Source organism: Nilaparvata lugens, chromosome 2, assembly GCF_014356525.2.
Source record: "Nilaparvata lugens isolate BPH chromosome 2, ASM1435652v1, whole genome shotgun sequence".
Classification (NCBI taxonomy): Eukaryota; Metazoa; Arthropoda; class Insecta; order Hemiptera; family Delphacidae; genus Nilaparvata; species Nilaparvata lugens.
In genome coordinates, this window is record NC_052505.1 from 27,064,453 (window position 1) to 27,081,057 (window position 16,605).

A 16,605-nucleotide genomic window follows, 5' to 3' on the forward strand; every position below is an offset into this window, starting at 1 on the left:
TATTTTTTATTCCTCAACTCTATAGTATAAGTATCATTTATATATATATATTTATTATTTATTGAATTACAAGAGTTATTGGAGAAGCCCATATCTAGGCCTATCAAGATTTTTTAAGACTGAATACTATTAGAAAACCACGCCCTAATTATATTAAATCTCATGCTTTACCGACTGATGCCAAGCAGGAGGCTAATCGTTATTTAAATATAAAGAATAACGTGACAAAGTTTAACATGAGCGCTCGAATACTCATTAGGAATTAGAGAATGCTGGCCGGTTCAGAACGGTAACATCACCGCCGTTGTATCCCTGCCTCTGTATGCCTTCTCTGCTGCGCATGTCCCTCCCTATTCAGAAGTAATTTTGTACGGAGTATAGTCATCATTACCTGAGTACTTTTATTCCATTATTGACTTCATTATTCGTGTTTTTTTTTTTTTTTTTGATTGATGAGAAGTCTACGTCTACGAAATCTCTAATAACTGGTGAGCAATTTAATTTTTACCTACCTATATTTATTAAATTTTATTCATTAACAATTAGGTACCTAAAGCATTTCATACACTATTGCTTGCTTTTTACTTCATACTTTTAGTCTTGCTTTAGTCTTAGTGAAAATCATACTAATAAAACGTTAATCATCGATGGAAATGAAGATAAACATTTCACGATATACGGTGTTATGAATTGTAACACTTTTTCAATTAATGTTCTATCGACATACTTAATTAAGTATTTTTTCATACATGAAATTGAGGTAGATTATTTATTACTTTCATTTATTTAAGAACAATGATTTGTTTTCACTCAATTAATTTTGACTTGGACTAATTCAAATTCTGTATTCTGGATGTGTTCCTTTACTACTTCTTTCCATACTTGCATTGCTGGCTCTGGCCTGGAATTGGAAATTAAAATAAATTATCAAAATTTGGAATGGTACTTGTGAAAGATGAGTAGGATGTGATGTGATGAGAGCCTCAAATTCCAATTCAAGAAATCATAATAATTTATATAGAATCTATGCATTGGTTCTTAGTAATCTTTGCAGCATCTATATTATGGTATGGTCGGATGTAAAATTAATAATTTTAGATTATCAACTTGAATGGAAAGCAATATGATGTTATCTGCAAGAAATGATGACAGTTTAGTCATTCAACTAAATTTGGGTTGATGAAATCGACTATTTGGTAAATATCACCATCTGTTTAATGTTTTAAGAAAGCATGAGTCCTGATTTTAGAAAATTTCTACCCTCTTCCACACACAGGCTTTGCCTTTGTGGAGAGTTTTTATGAAGTTTATTAAAAAATAATGTTGTATTTTCTGTAACTACGATATATAGCAGTTAGATTTAGTTGACCGAGCGAAGTGAGGTCTATGATTCAAGTCGACGGTATGGCATTACTCTTAATGTTTAAATGTTTGAATGTTTAAATGTTTATATGTTGCGCATTTACGGCAAAACGCGGTAATAGCAGATTTTCATGAAATTTGACAGGTATGTTCCTTTTTTAATTGCGCGTCGACTTATATACAAGGTTTTTGGAAATTTTGCATTCCAAGGATAATATAAAGGGAAAAAAGAGCCTCCTTCATACGCAAATATTAGAGTAAAAATCAGACTATAGAATTATTCATCATAAATCAGCTGACAAGGTATTACACAGATGTGTGGAGAAGCCATGTAGTCTATTGCTGTATTTCCATAAGATCTATAGTTTCAATCAGATACTTGTGGATGTGAATACTGCGTGAGGTCTACTGTTCACAGAACTACTAGTTATTATGATTAATTATTTAAGTTCAACTTTAAGTTTTATTCATGATTATTTGGTTGCAGAAGATATAGCGTTGTTGTATGATTTGAATTTTCTTACCCTGTTATCATGGATAGTAAAACCAATTTAATTTGATTTTGATATGATTTCACTATAGATGATTGTATCAAAAACTAATACAGTACCGTATGCCCGTATCCGTATCTGTGGGATAAGTTTTGCATACCGTATAAATTATAATTATTGCACATTATAATTACACATTATTGCAATGTGTATAAATTATAGAATAAACCATTGTACAGATGTGCAATGTACATTATTGCATTTGGTGAACAATAAATTGATTTAAAATTTTGAACAGTATAATAGTTGTTCAATTTAAAAATAATTATTTTAACAAACCTGTTTAGCGTAAAAAAATGAAATGCATGTACACCAATCCCAGATTCTACAATCTCTCTTACAGTTTCCTTAGCTTTTTGAATTCCAAAATTTGATCAACTCTTCCTCAGCTCCCTTGTAAGTGATCAGTGCAGTATATATATCATCAGTAAAATGAAATTTGCATTTATTATCCAGCCGTAGGAGTAATTCAGCATTCTGAAATAGTAAACATTATGATTCAGTCTTATGGATACAATAAAAGCACAATCCTTAGAAATATTGTCAATCAAGATTGAAAATGCGAGTGTAAAATTATTTTATAAAAAAATGCATATTTCTTATAATAAAGCAATAAGTAGACCTGCAAGTCACGATCAAAACTTGGTGTGCGGCCACCAAAATATTGTGTCTATAGTGTAAATAAACACAATAAAAGAACTAATGCCCTCACGACTCGCTCGGACATTCAGCGTTCTCCTCGTTCGTGGTGACTCACTGGTGTAGGCCTACCCAACGATTTATATATACTAAGTTAGTATAAGATAGTTGGGTGTACCAGCCTGCATGGTGTGCCACTGGTGCCCCATCCTGCTGTCCTGTCCTCCAATGTAATAAGAGGTTTAATTCGTTCCTAAATAGTTTACAACCCTCTCTTTCAGAGAACAGTAGACACTGTTATTAATTACACTTTGAAGTGGAAAAGACTACTACTGCATGTAGCTTCAGGACTATATTATTGGGTAACTTGAAGTATGACTTGTGTCTAAATTCAGCCCTGTGTTGAATAGTGCATATAATTATCACGAAATGAAAAATACATGGATTGAGAAATTAGTGAATGAATGAATGAACTTACCTGAATGGGCATAATTCCTGGGATGATTGGAATGCTGATTCCAATTTTCCGGCATTTTTTGACAAAGTTTACAAAATCTAAAGCATTGAATACTGTCTGAGTAATAATATAATCTGCACCGGCATCAACCTTGGAAAACAAGAAAATAAAGGTTGATTCATGTTCATGCTAAATGAATGAATAATTCATTTCGATATAGGCCTTTGTAGAAAATCTATGTTATACAAATAAAAGAGTTGAAATCAAATACAACAATAAAAAATTATAAATAATTATTCAATAGTTTCTAATAACGTATTTTATTAGGGCTACTTGATTTTTTAGTATGAAAATAGTTCTATAGTATCCTTTAAAAATGTTTTTATATAAAATACAATAACATATAGTTTCGGAACGTTCAATTCATTTTCAATTTTTTCTTAAAGATTGTAATGTTACATTTTTTTCTCTTTCTCTTTTTTAGTTCTTTGTGTATTTGTATAAATTCATCTGAAGATTATAAGTTCATTTGCTCTGAAAACTGGATTTCTCATTCATAGGCGATAGATCCATTCATAATTTATCAAGAATCTATTACATTGGAGCCGACAACTATCCTTAGGTTAATAGGTGTTAAATGCTATTCCAACCGATTTAAGGAAAAATTGGTAGCACGGCAAATGTTACCCCTGTGGTGGGACCTAATTACAAAATAAATATGTCCCAAATGGTACACCATGAAATCCCTGGTTATAAAAATTATTAGTAGGATAGATATCTTGATGGGTTATGAATGGTTTACTGCTGAGTGGGGAATCGGTTCAAGAGAGATCAAGTTTTAATGAATAGATATCAGTGCATATTACAAAATGGCAAACATTAAAAATGATCTGAATCTTATAGCATTCTTAACACAAAGGTTTGATAAGCTAGATGCTAGATTTGATGAGCAAAATGCTAGGTTTGATGAGATGAAGCAAGAATTTGCTAGCATTAGACTAGAGCAGGCTAGTATAAACCTTCTATTGAAAAATGCACATGAAACATTGAAAGATAATCATGAAGATGAAAACAAATTGAAGCAGGATAATAGTAGTGTTAAGTTACAAGATCAACTCATTCAAGTTTCTGACAATGTAGGCCTAGTTACTGTTGTTGAAAAAGTCAACCTTAATGAGATAGTAGAATTGAGTAAAGAAGTAGGTAGGGAGTTGTCTTCACTGAAAGTCAACTATCATGAAAGTAATATTGCTACATTGAAGGTTAGGAAAACTATAAATAAAGTGAATGTTCACATGAGACAGGTTTCTGTAGAGGTTAGGAACAATGTAAACAAAATGAATGTTGCTTTGAATCAAGTTGATGAATTCAACTTTCAACTGAGAATTGAAAAGGTGTATGCAATGCACTCTCAAGTGAACATGACTAACTTTTGTAGGCAAAACGGCTTTGTTGAAACAAATGAACCCATGAATAAAATCATGTTCTTGAAGAAAACAAAACACAAAGTCACCATTGATGTCTTAGTATTCAAAGGTTATTTCAAGTTGCTTATTTACAAGATGATAGTAAATCACATGATGAAAGGGTATTCCCCAACACACAATGATTAGGAATCCTGTGTTATGCCGGGATTCAGAATAGCATAATCGCTACACAGTGTATGGTAAGAGTCCATAATTGTGTCTTTTTTCTTTCCTGTAGCCTATTTTTCTTGGCCCTTAATCTTTTCAATTTTCGATTCTTTCCTGTCTTTGTGTAATATTCAGTAAATTTCTTCTATTATGCATATCTTAACCAATCTTGTCCATAGTCATTTAAATTTGTATTCTTCTGAAATAATTTTGGAAGTTAAAATAGTAGCTTATTTTCCTAATCTTTAAATTGTTGATAAAACTTAACTTTTCTAAAATCTATCCATTGTTGTGTAAATAATTGTTTGCTTGCGGTATATTTTTTCATCATGTATTACATATTTTAATCATGTCTATTTTTTTTTTAGGTATCATATTAGGTAATTAGGTTTTTCAGAGCAAATTTTGTCCCATGTTCTCATCTTTCATTGCATATCATGCCATAAGCCATATGTAATTAGGTTATAGTTTTCTTCTGGGCTTTTAACCCATTTTGCATTTTATTTTTTTTTCTTTGCTGTCCAATACTTTGGATTTTTGGTAGACAAGTAGGTGTGATTCTTTTAGAGGTGTGGGCGTGAACCACATACGGCTGGACTCGATTATCTGACCTACTTGTTTGCGATATAAAAACCTTAAGACTGCAACATCAAATGTTTGTAAAACCTTTTGCATACTTTTGTTCTTGTGGTCCGATACTAGAGTCTGCTATCACATTGCCTTACAGACATCTAGGAACTTTCCACCCAGCCACAATAGTCAACATATTTTTTTTCCTTCACCAGTTGTTCTTGTGGGAGTGATAGCTCACAATTATAACAAATTAGAGTCATACTTGGAATTTACAAAATTCCATAGTAGTATATTTTATTAAATATACTTCCTCATGAAAGTTCAGTACTGACATGTAGGATAGGCTCTAATTAATCTTTCTCTTCTTTGTATTGTTTTAGGGAATTTATTTACCCAGTTTTCTTTTTTTCTTTTTTGTATTTTTTAGGAAACTTATTTACCCATTATTCATCTTGATCGTCTTTGTATTATAATCTTGAAATGTTTGTACTTATTATACAGTCTTTAAATTATAAATTATTTTGTTATAATAAGTGTTATAATAGTGTTAAGAACATTTGGGTGATTTTCGAACTAGTGTGACTCATCTACGCTGCGGCCTACACCAATAACTACGCCAATGTCAACGCTGCGGCCTACACCAATAACTACGCCAATGTCAACGCTGCGGCCTACACCAATAACTACGCCAATGTCAACACCAATATCAACACCAATAACTACGCCAAAATCTACACCGATGCCTGTGCTGATGCCAATGCCAACGCCAATAACTATGCCAATGTCAACACCAATAACTACACTAATAACTATGCCAATATCTACACCAATAACTAAGCCAATATCTACACCAATAACTGCGCCAATGCCAATATCTACACCGATGCCTGCGCCAATGCCAATGCCTGCGCCAATGCCAATGCCTGCGCCAATGCTGATGCCAATGCCAATATCTACGCCAATGCCTGCGCCAATGCCAATGCCTGCGCCAATGCTGATGCCAATGCCAAAATCAACGCCGATGCCTGCGCCAATGCCAATATCTACGCCGATGCCTGTGCCAATGCCAATGCCTGCGCCAATGCCAATGCCTGCGCCAATGCCAATGCCAATATCAACGCCGATGCCAAAGCCGACACCAAAGCATACGCCAATAGCAATGCCAATGCTTATTGCTGACTTTGTATCTCAAACTTCAACACTACTGCATTACCTGGAGGTAATTGTCATCCATGTTCACATTCGCAGCTTTGAATTCAGAAGAACAGTCACAGTATCATGAAAGAATTGATTCAAAAAATCCTCTCCTAAATTATTCCTGTATGCAGAACTCTAAACCTTGAAAGCTGAAAATATCAAAAAACCAAACCTTACCTAAATTAATCCTCACCTAAATTAATCCTGTATGCAGCGTCTATCTCTTTTCCAAAAAACGAATTACATTGTCATTTCAAGCCTGAAATGTACATTGTATAATTACAATATGATACAAAATTTACGTGACTCTGTATTGAATTTGGAATGCAGCCGTCTACTACAAGCATGAGGCAATGCTAACTGAGATGTCACCTGTATCGAGTTTGATATGCATCAGTCGACTACAAGTATCAGCCCAACACTACGTGCATCCAGATCAGCCCAACACTAACGTCATCACATTGGAGTCACACTTAACTGAAAATCATACTGAGTGCCTTAACGGACTGTTTTCCAAAATGTGCATCAATAAAATCAACCGCGTCAATAGTGAAAGAAACAAACATTTTTTGATTTATTGAAATTTTATGTGAAAATTAAATGTAACAATTCATCAATTCATTTAAAAAAATATATATATATATAAATAATAATAATAAATTTTTTTCATTCAACATACTAATTTTTTTTGCAATAAAAAAAAAAAAAAAATTGAATTTTTCTATCTATTAAATTTATGTGCAATTTCAAAAAACTATTCTTTACATATTAAACTTTCTGTTGAGATATTTTCCTTTAAATTATAAAGCTAAATCAAAAGTAATATTGATATTCTATATTTTGAAATATTGTTTGGAAACATATAACAAACGCTATTGATGAATTTTTATAATAATTTTCAATATTATTGGATGACATGTAATGTTTTTCTAGAAAAAATTGTTACTATTCTCGAATTTAAATTTCAACAATTTTCATTAGGGTCAATGTAATTTTTTTTCTTTAAATTTTCAAACAGTAAAATTTTTTTATGTCAAGAGGGGGGTATTTGTAATATTACATTTTTTTTTCTCACATTGGAATCGAATCTTCAATTCAAGATCTATGAAACTTTATAGTAAATATCAGAGTCATCAATAGACGGACAAACTTTTCGACGGAGAATTTTTTTATTGTAAATGATTGTTGCATTGTTCCATGGTGTCACCGAGGCTTGGTTAGCAGAATTAATAGATAAATAGTTTATTTAAATAGAGAATATATATGAAAGTTTAAAATAACAGTTTCAAAATAAAGTTTTATTGAGAACAGATGTAGAATGTGAATTCTAAACTTGTAAGTTATAATTTTTGGTGACGTGTCTGTAAAATCGACACCGAACCAGGCTTTGTTCTGACTTGTAGTTTTTTCCGGTGGCTTCTTTCTTCTCTAGAAAAATGGCTGGCTTTGTGTTGTTGTAAAATTTTGCTCTGAATCATTTTCGTTTATTAATGTTTTAAATTGAGTTTTAAACAATTTATAGTGTTCTATTTTGTTCGTATATTGCTATTTGTGTATTCAAGCCAATAGCCACTGTTTTTCAACTGTAAACTAGATATGTATTTTAGTTCGTAGTAACTCTAAATAATTAGGCTTATAAGATATAGTTCTTTGTGTATTTGTATAAATTCATCTGAAGATTATAAGTTCATTTGCTCTGAAAACTGGATTTCTCATTCATAGGCGATAGATCCATTCATAATTTATCAAGAATCTATTACATTGGAGCCGACAACTATCCTTAGGTTAATAGGTGTTAAATGCTATTCCAACCGATTTAAGGAAAAATTGGTAGCATGGCAAGATTTTAAACTCTTTTTTTCAAGAAGTAGTTTCGTGATTATTCAAGACTCACTTCGTAGATGAGGCTCCTCGATTCATAAAAATAATTAAAGATAATATGAGAAATTTACTTTAAGTGGGATGCTCACCTTATCTCTCAAGTACTGAATTTCAAGATTCCTGTCCAACTTATCAGAATGACCAGATGGATATCCAGCCACAAATATCTTGAAATAGTTCCCAAATTTTTTTCTTATGAAAAGAACTAAGTCCTTTGCATACGAAAAGCATGCTCTGCTGCTTGGGTCACCCACATCTGTGAATTAAATAAAAAATATTAGCCTATTAGAAATTTAATGCGATAAAATTAAAAAAACCAATTTTACTAGATAATTTCTCCTCAATTTTTTTCATTCTACCAAACATCGAAAGTAAAGAATAAGTATCATATTTGTTGATCACTAAGTAGCAGGTAACGTTTAAAACTGTCATAAAGTAAATTACAAACTCTAATGCTAATCATCCCTATTTAAAGAGTTTGACAAATTACGACAGAACTTGAGTTTATGGCCTAGGCCCGACTTAACATTAAACACTGGTGTGCCTTTTGAACGCTTGCTACCATCAGACTCCCCAATGATATGAAAATGTATGATATGATAGTTCACTTTTGTGAAAAAAAAAACAAATAAAATTGAAGTCATTGAACGGTAATGGAATCGCTGAGAAGACTCACCTCCTTTAAGGGCAAAAATATGCTTTATCCTGTTCTTTTTCAGATGGTGCAGAATTTTCAGTATTTCACTCTTGGTCAAGTTTTGTGGGGTAAGATGAGCGATCACATCGATACCATTTTCCTGAATTTTGCAAGAAAATTTTAAAATTTGACAATTGTTTTCGTCAAATTTAGAACAGTGCCAGGTTACTCCACAGAACTTTGCTCCAGATGCCTTACAGCTCGCTACAGCTCTGAAGCAGAGGATAAAATGGGAGCATTAATTTGAAATCAATTGAAAAAATCACATGAACTAAATAACTCTAAGCATGAATGAACTATTAAAAAGAAAAATTCAATGTCGTCAAATGAGTTTTGAAAACGTGTACATTGGCACTTTGTTCTATTTCTATAATGTATAATTAAGACTTTTATTTCTTAATAATATTTTTGGTAGTCAAATATGGTAAAAAAATATTAATATATACCGTACTACAATATATAATATTTATCAATATTACCATGTATCAATATTACATATTTATTAATATTTTATGGTATTATATCTATTGTAGTTAATTTTTTGTCATTGCAAAGTGGGATGTATTATTTTTCTGCCAAGGAGTTTCCCTTTGTTTCATTTGAAACGTTGAAAATTGACCAATAAACTGATGATTGAATCGAGCCTTAAAGTCTCTTTTGACTTTTTAACGGAAAGGAAGAAAGCTCAAATGAAAAATGCAGGCGAGCGAAGCGAGCCTGCTTACCCTATTTCCGGATGATTCAGTCGGGGTTCAGGGGGTGGAGTCCCGTCTGGCTAGACGGATAAGGCGAGCAAAGCGAGCCTGCCGGCTGATGAGCGTATATATTATCATAACAATTTGACAGTACGGTAATCTATTTTCGTCTAGGCTACCATGATTATATATTGCTTTCTCTATTACATTATCACTTTAGGCTACCTACTGTAGTAGGTGAAAGTAAGTGAGTTTTATCATGAATATTTAGAATTAGAATAGTTTCATTCTAAAGAATTCATTGTGACACTATGTTTAGACTAAGTTATAGGTGAGAATTGATTAAATCTAAATTTAATTCTGTTTAATTTGATTCAATTAACTGTCAGCATTCCTAATAAATTACAAACACCCTTCCTCATTCAACCAATGCTGGCAGTTTAAAGTGAATCTCCCTGTAGAATAGCTCGCCATTTCATGAATTACTTGGAATGAATATAAATTTAAATTGAAAGAATTACCATACTTTTCAACACAGTCATCCAATGGGGTAGCATCCTTGGGTGCAGACCATTCCATAGACATAAATAGTTTCGGTTCACTCTCCACATTGTTAGTTATCTTCATTACTCCGCTCAAGTATCAGGTATAACAAGATATAGATAACTATTTCAGCAAGACAACAGTCTTATCACAGTCATACAAAGTTTAATACGGCACTGAATTAAACGCCAATTTCGTTGTTAGCAAAAATATTCAGCTATTTTCGAATAGTTCTTTTTTGTTGGTTCTAACAGTATTGGCCCTAATAATCAATATGTTATCTCTTTTGTCTACATTAGTCACTCGGATGGACTGATATGAAATCTAAATGGAAATACTATTACTTTTGTACTCATTGCCATTCAGAACTCGATTTTGAGATGTTATATTAGCACTTTTTCACATACGGTACACAAATCTTATCAGATAAATTATGAACTTTCGTTATATTTAACTGACTATATAGATATACAGAGCGCGTTCCAACTATAAATAAAGCTAAGTTGATGATAATATATAATGACCTTGCTGTTATGCTTTCTAAATTGGCCCGATTGGGTTATGTAATGCAAGAATCTTGCTGTAAATATTTAGTTGTGACTGTGACGAGCGAAAATTATAGGCCTAATGATGCTTTTGGTGATAAAACTGTTGTAGAACGTTGTTGTATTAATGTTGATTTATTAAAATGAATCTTTATGAAATATCCAACATTTTTGTAAGTGAGTGAATGGTTTTAACAGTAGCTAATTGAGACAATAATATTCAAATTAATTTAACAATAAATTAATTTTTCTCACTCTTGGCAGATAATCAATTTTCAATGAATTTTTCTATTAATTTGAAAGAGAAATTTTACTATTTGATGGATAAAGGAATCCATTTGCAATATATTCTGATAGGTAGGCTAAGTGATTGAGAAAAAATTTACAGTAGGCTATTATTTTTTCATTCAATGTCTATTAAATTAAATTCATTCTCAGATAGATTGATCCTCTCATTGTAATGCAATGTTATACATTTTAATGATTGATCAAAATTATTTGTCTTGTAATATTTAATCATTTTTGGATAAAATACTTGAAATAATAGAAATAGATAATAGCTTTCCAATGATATAACAAAAATTTGGTTTTAATTGCTTACAAATATATCAATCTCTTATTTATTGTTATTTTGATAAATAAGTGATTGCATTTGAACTACAAGTATATATTACATCCTCTTATTGCCTATAGAGAAAAAGAGAAAAGATAGCATAAGAAAATATCTCATGGTATAGTTCGTTTATGATCCAATTTTCAGGCCGATTTTTCGTTAACTCAAGCCGATTACTGTCAACTACTGTCTATTATTACTGTTTTGGCCGGGTGAGAATGTAAGAGCTGCACAGTATATCAACAATACCATGAAAAATCTATCCTCTAAATCTCATGGATTTATCTCTTACAGAATTTGAAATGTTCTGTCCCAAATATTTAAACTTTGAGCGTTCATATCTCAAAAAGTAATGATAAAAAAAAATGTTTTTTGAGAAAACTTTTTCATTTTGATAGCTTGATGATATACAAATCAAAAAACTTCGAAAAATATCACGAGTAAAAAGTTTATTTTTAGCCTATGCACAGTCTTAACAGTGAAATCTGGAACATAAACGCCCTATACCATGGGATATTTTCCTATGTTATATTTTCTCAATGCTATATAGGCTACTGAACAATAGATATGAGAGGAAAAACTATGGTTGGAAGGATAATGGGAAATTTCAAACAATAAAACATTAGAACATTTTTCAATTTTCAGCATTACATGAATTATGAAATTATCTTAGAGTATCGGTAGTATGACTTGGGTTCAAGTATTGATGAAAAATGTATGGAAATCATACATAAATCATAAACACAAGGAAACTTCATTTAGAAATATTTTATTATCTACATCTACTTACAATATTAACAAAAAGAAATAACAAATCAATCACATAAAACTTGAAATTAATACTGCGAAAAAAGTAATATTCATATATTATTATCCATTCTTGAATAAAAGGCTAAAATTGAAAGCTAAACAATATTATTTATTATTACAGTGCAACTTTTTAATTCATTCAGTTTGAACTTTCTTCAAGTTGAATAACATTTTATTTTTCAACTAGGCTATAGCTGCTCTTTCAAAGGAATTTGACAGATACTAATATACACTAATATTTCCAAGTAATTGAACATTTAAATTAAATTTGATTAATTCTATTTGATCTTTGTGGCTTCTATGTGAAAAACTACATTTATCCATTGAATAGAAAACGATTTGTCCCTTCATATCCGTACATTGACAGAAAACATCAACAAATTTACCGGTTGAGTCTTGTTAGGAGTTTTTGCGACCAATGAATAGTCTTCGATTTTGGTATTTGGAAACCTCACTTCACCAATATAAAATATTGGATTTATTATTATGATATAATATAATAATATATGATACATATATTAGAAAATTATAGGCCTAATTCGGTTGAATCGGTTTTCGGTGAGTCAGTTTATCCGGTGATAATAGCCGTCTTCACTCCGACGACTTTAGCGTTGATGAGACGGGTTTTGTGCAGGAGGGCGTTTGCAGTTTTGAAAGCTGTGATGCCGTGGATGGCGCTGATCTTCTTGCTGAGGGGGATTGGCAGGATTGGGGTGGCTGAGCTCATTTCCACTAGCATGCACGCCATGACGGCAATCTGTGAAAAAACAAAATATTTTGAATAAGTTGAACTAGTTTTCAAAACTGACAACAATTAATAAAATATCAGCTTATAATTTCATTTTATCTCAGCTCAATTTATATTATTTATTTATTCCATTGACAGTCACGCATCATTTTTACAATATAATATTATAATTGGGAGAAAACAACAGGCATATCCCAAAACTGTCTTTATCCCAAATTTTGATGAATAAAAGTTAAAAGTTGAGTTTATCAATAAAAAATTCAAAAAAGAATGAGGTTATTATCTTGTGCAGTGTTGCAGTGATGAGATTCACTTTAAGCTATCTTCATCAATTGAATATTTGCATTTAATCAATTCTGACAGCTTAAAGTGAATCTTACTATCCATTATATTTATTGAGATTGAGAAAGCTGTCAAATATTTTCAATTCCACAATACGGTACCTACTTTACAGGTTATACTTTATAGTACAGCTCACACTATAAAATAAATATACCGTACTTCAATTTTATACTTTGTAGGTGTTTTGACCATAAAATATGAAATTGACTACAGCATATTCAACAGTGTTCTGATTCGATCATATAATAATAGAGTTCAAAAATATACAAAAAGGGATTCCACAAATATTAGCTTACCGTATATCCTACATGTCCTGTACTAGAATGAATAGATATGATTAGCTGATTTATTATATGAACTAGAAGCAAGAGAAAGATTGGAAAATCAACTAATTTATGGAATACGGTAGGCCAAAGAGGAATGGATAGGAAACTTGCTACTCAAATGTATGAACAATAGGTACTATTTTAATAGGAAATCTACGGTAATTTATTAATGAATAGAAAAGTAGCTAGTTTATAAGAAAAACTAGAATGGATAGGAAACAAGCTGATTTATAAAAAAACTAGGATGGATGAATAATAGATAATATTATTGTTAATAATTGAAAAACGTTTACAGTAAAAGTGTAAAATGTAGATCTAGTTTGGAAAAATTATTACTGCTGTACAAATTGGATAGAGAATGAATACAAAATATCTAAAAGAAGACTTGGAATTCTTACGGTAACTATTAAAATGTATTGATGAAAAAATAAGAACAACCCAGAGTTTTAATATTAAAGAAATAATAATTTCGGTTTACCTCTTATCGAGCAATTTCTGGTTAATATAGTTATAAGATTAGGGTTGATAATGTATGACAATAGAAAGTATCATCATTATTTCGATGAATGAATGGTACATAAATTTAAAATCTTCTCATTCGATAAAGACATCAAACTTGATTTTCACCAAAATGTAATTATTTCCTTGTCAATATACAAACACAACCATCCAAGCATGGCTTAAGCAACCCTCATGGTTGAGCCAGATTCAAATGTAAAAAAGTGATAAAGGATTAATCCTTTTATATTAAAAATATGTAAGTTATAGAATAATGAATAATCATGGTTTTAATTTCTTAAATATTATATCCCATTTAAACTGATTTCAGTGAACTATTTTATCAGGATGAGGCTTATTGATCAGGTGTGGTCTAAAAACTGACACCCTGAGTCAACCAGTACACTATAATATTACCTATCATAATCAGGATGAGTGATCTCTTCCAACAGAGACTAAGTTACCGTCAATTTTGTTTATTGACAGTTCATAATATAAGAATTGTATCAACTTCTGTTGTCTGTTGTGTTATCTCAGGTTCAGTATAATGAATATTTTCATAGAGAACTATAAATTTTCATTTGAATATAGCAAAGTATTAAATAGCTGACGCCTGATAATCTGAATGCAGCCAAATATAATAATATTTTATTTTCTTAATCATTGCTAGAGAAGTTTGATATTGAAATTTTAATTTTCAACTAGGAAGTAATAATTAATATTTGGATTACTTACAGCTAGAACAATGACGATTTGCCTTGATGTCTTCATGTTTGAAGTTGAAAAATCTTTTTCACGTAGAAATAATCACAAATAAAGACCAGATCCTCTCACTAACTATTCTCACAAACGAATAGATAACATGTAGAGAAATGTTTCAGTTTTATATATCTTAATCTGTATCGCGTAAGTTTCTGGTTTTGTGACAAATTTTATTGTGTGACAAGGGATGTTGACCGGTTTCCTGTATGAGACTCACTTTGAACTGTCAGCATTGGATAAATGGAAAGCAATGATGTTACATGTGAATAATGATGACAGTTTGTACCTGTACAAGCGTCATTGCTTGAGGCATTGGCGTTGAATTATATTATGTAAAATGCTCGATAACAACTGAAACATATTTTCTGATTCATTTGAAATATCCCGTCCTGTTTGGTGATATATTGCTCAATTTAGCAAATTCGCATTAGTGTTTCAAAATAAATAATATTTACTGACACATTGTCACGTTCTCATCATTATTGTTTGAAGATTTGGAGATGACAGTTGATTGAATTTTAAGATGTAAGCTGGTAATGATGATACATCTAAGCTAATAGGTACTAATAATGCTCTGTCAATGACAATGAATTGTACAGTACGTATTACAATATTTGGAAACTTGGTAAAAAGCAAACTAATTTGGTAAAACAGGACTTCTGATTCTTATGAAACAGACAAAAGTTTTTATTTTATTGGAGATATTATCATATAATATATTTAAATACCTATATACCGTATATCTTATTATATAGACCTATATTATATAAAATTATTAGATAATAATTGAGTTAATATTAAGCTGGCATTAATAAATTATTATGAGCTCTTAAAGTAGCCTACTACAAGCACAGTATTTTGAATAAAAACACACCAGTGACAACCATATTATTATTAACTGCAGCAATTTAATTGGGAAAAATCAGATAAGGATTTATCCAATTTACTCTCATTAAAGAGTTCAATAGAAGTAGGCTATACCACTGTAAAAATTGTAAATTTGAGAAGAAAAACTGGCCATGCAAAATGATATTTGCTCAACTTGAATAGTAAGTTCTACATTTATTAATATGTTTTTCTATTATCTATGAGGCCTTCAAGGAGAATAGGTAACTATTCATACTTCATCCGTGGTTTTATGGCCATGATATTTGTTGAGACTCTCATCGACCCTATAGCCGCACCCTAACTTCGCTCTCTGGAAAAAATAAATGCAGTCATTCTATTCTATTCCATTTTATCAACTGTAAGAGTAATGAAGAACACGAAAAATATGAATTAATAAGGATAAACAGTCCAGAACTCAACTAGGAATTCCTATGTCATTATAATATGTGATAGCAGCACTGGGTCAGACAAGTTCATAGATGAAGATTTTGATAATAGTAATAACATTTATCGTAGCCTGAAAATCATTTCAGTCTGAAAAATGTAATTTAGTTCTGTGACTTGAAAATAAATTCAGCCATTCAAAAATTGGGGTATGACATACCCCATTGAAGGTTGACACCAAAACAGCTTTAATATAGTTTACCATTCATATTTTGTACCCGCCTCCGTTTTGGTATTATTTTTTGGGGCAAGACAACAGATGTTTGTGGCTATTCAGGTCTCAAAAAGCTAAGCTTTGATACGGATTTTGGCCTTTCTAATAAAAGTTCTTGTGGACCCTTATTCAAGGAACACAGTCGTCTTCTTACTGCTCCTGCTATTCATGCATTAGAATTGGATC

The 16,605-nt window shown here is 31.2% G+C and overlaps 1 protein-coding gene across 1 annotated transcript; it reads right to left on the reverse strand.

The window, feature by feature from the left end:
* Positions 1-430: 430 nt before the first annotated feature.
* LOC111045770 (methylenetetrahydrofolate reductase) lies at positions 431-10,687 on the reverse strand. Its single transcript, XM_022331224.2, has 6 exons — positions 10,213-10,687; positions 8,971-9,203; positions 8,384-8,550; positions 3,031-3,159; positions 2,193-2,390; positions 431-901 (listed from the first exon to the last, which is right to left on the reverse strand). Exons 1-5 carry the CDS (start codon positions 10,311-10,313, stop codon positions 2,262-2,264), a joined length of 759 nt encoding a protein of 252 aa, XP_022186916.2. The 5' UTR covers positions 10,314-10,687; the 3' UTR covers positions 431-901; positions 2,193-2,261.
* Between the last annotated feature and the right edge of the window lie 5,918 nt (positions 10,688-16,605).

Excerpts from the sequence above, each read along its gene's own strand:
- LOC111045770 (XM_022331224.2), bottom strand. The coding sequence starts at position 10,313 with ATGAAGATAACTAACAATGTGGAGAGTGAACCGAAACTATTTATGTCT. Across the intron at positions 9,204-10,212 it reads TTGGATGACTGTGTTGAAAA|AGCTGTAGCGAGCTGTAAGG; the intron begins GTATGGTAATTC and ends CCTCTGCTTCAG. Across the intron at positions 8,551-8,970 it reads TATTTTTGCCCTTAAAGGAG|ATGTGGGTGACCCAAGCAGC; the intron begins GTGAGTCTTCTC and ends TTTAATTCACAG.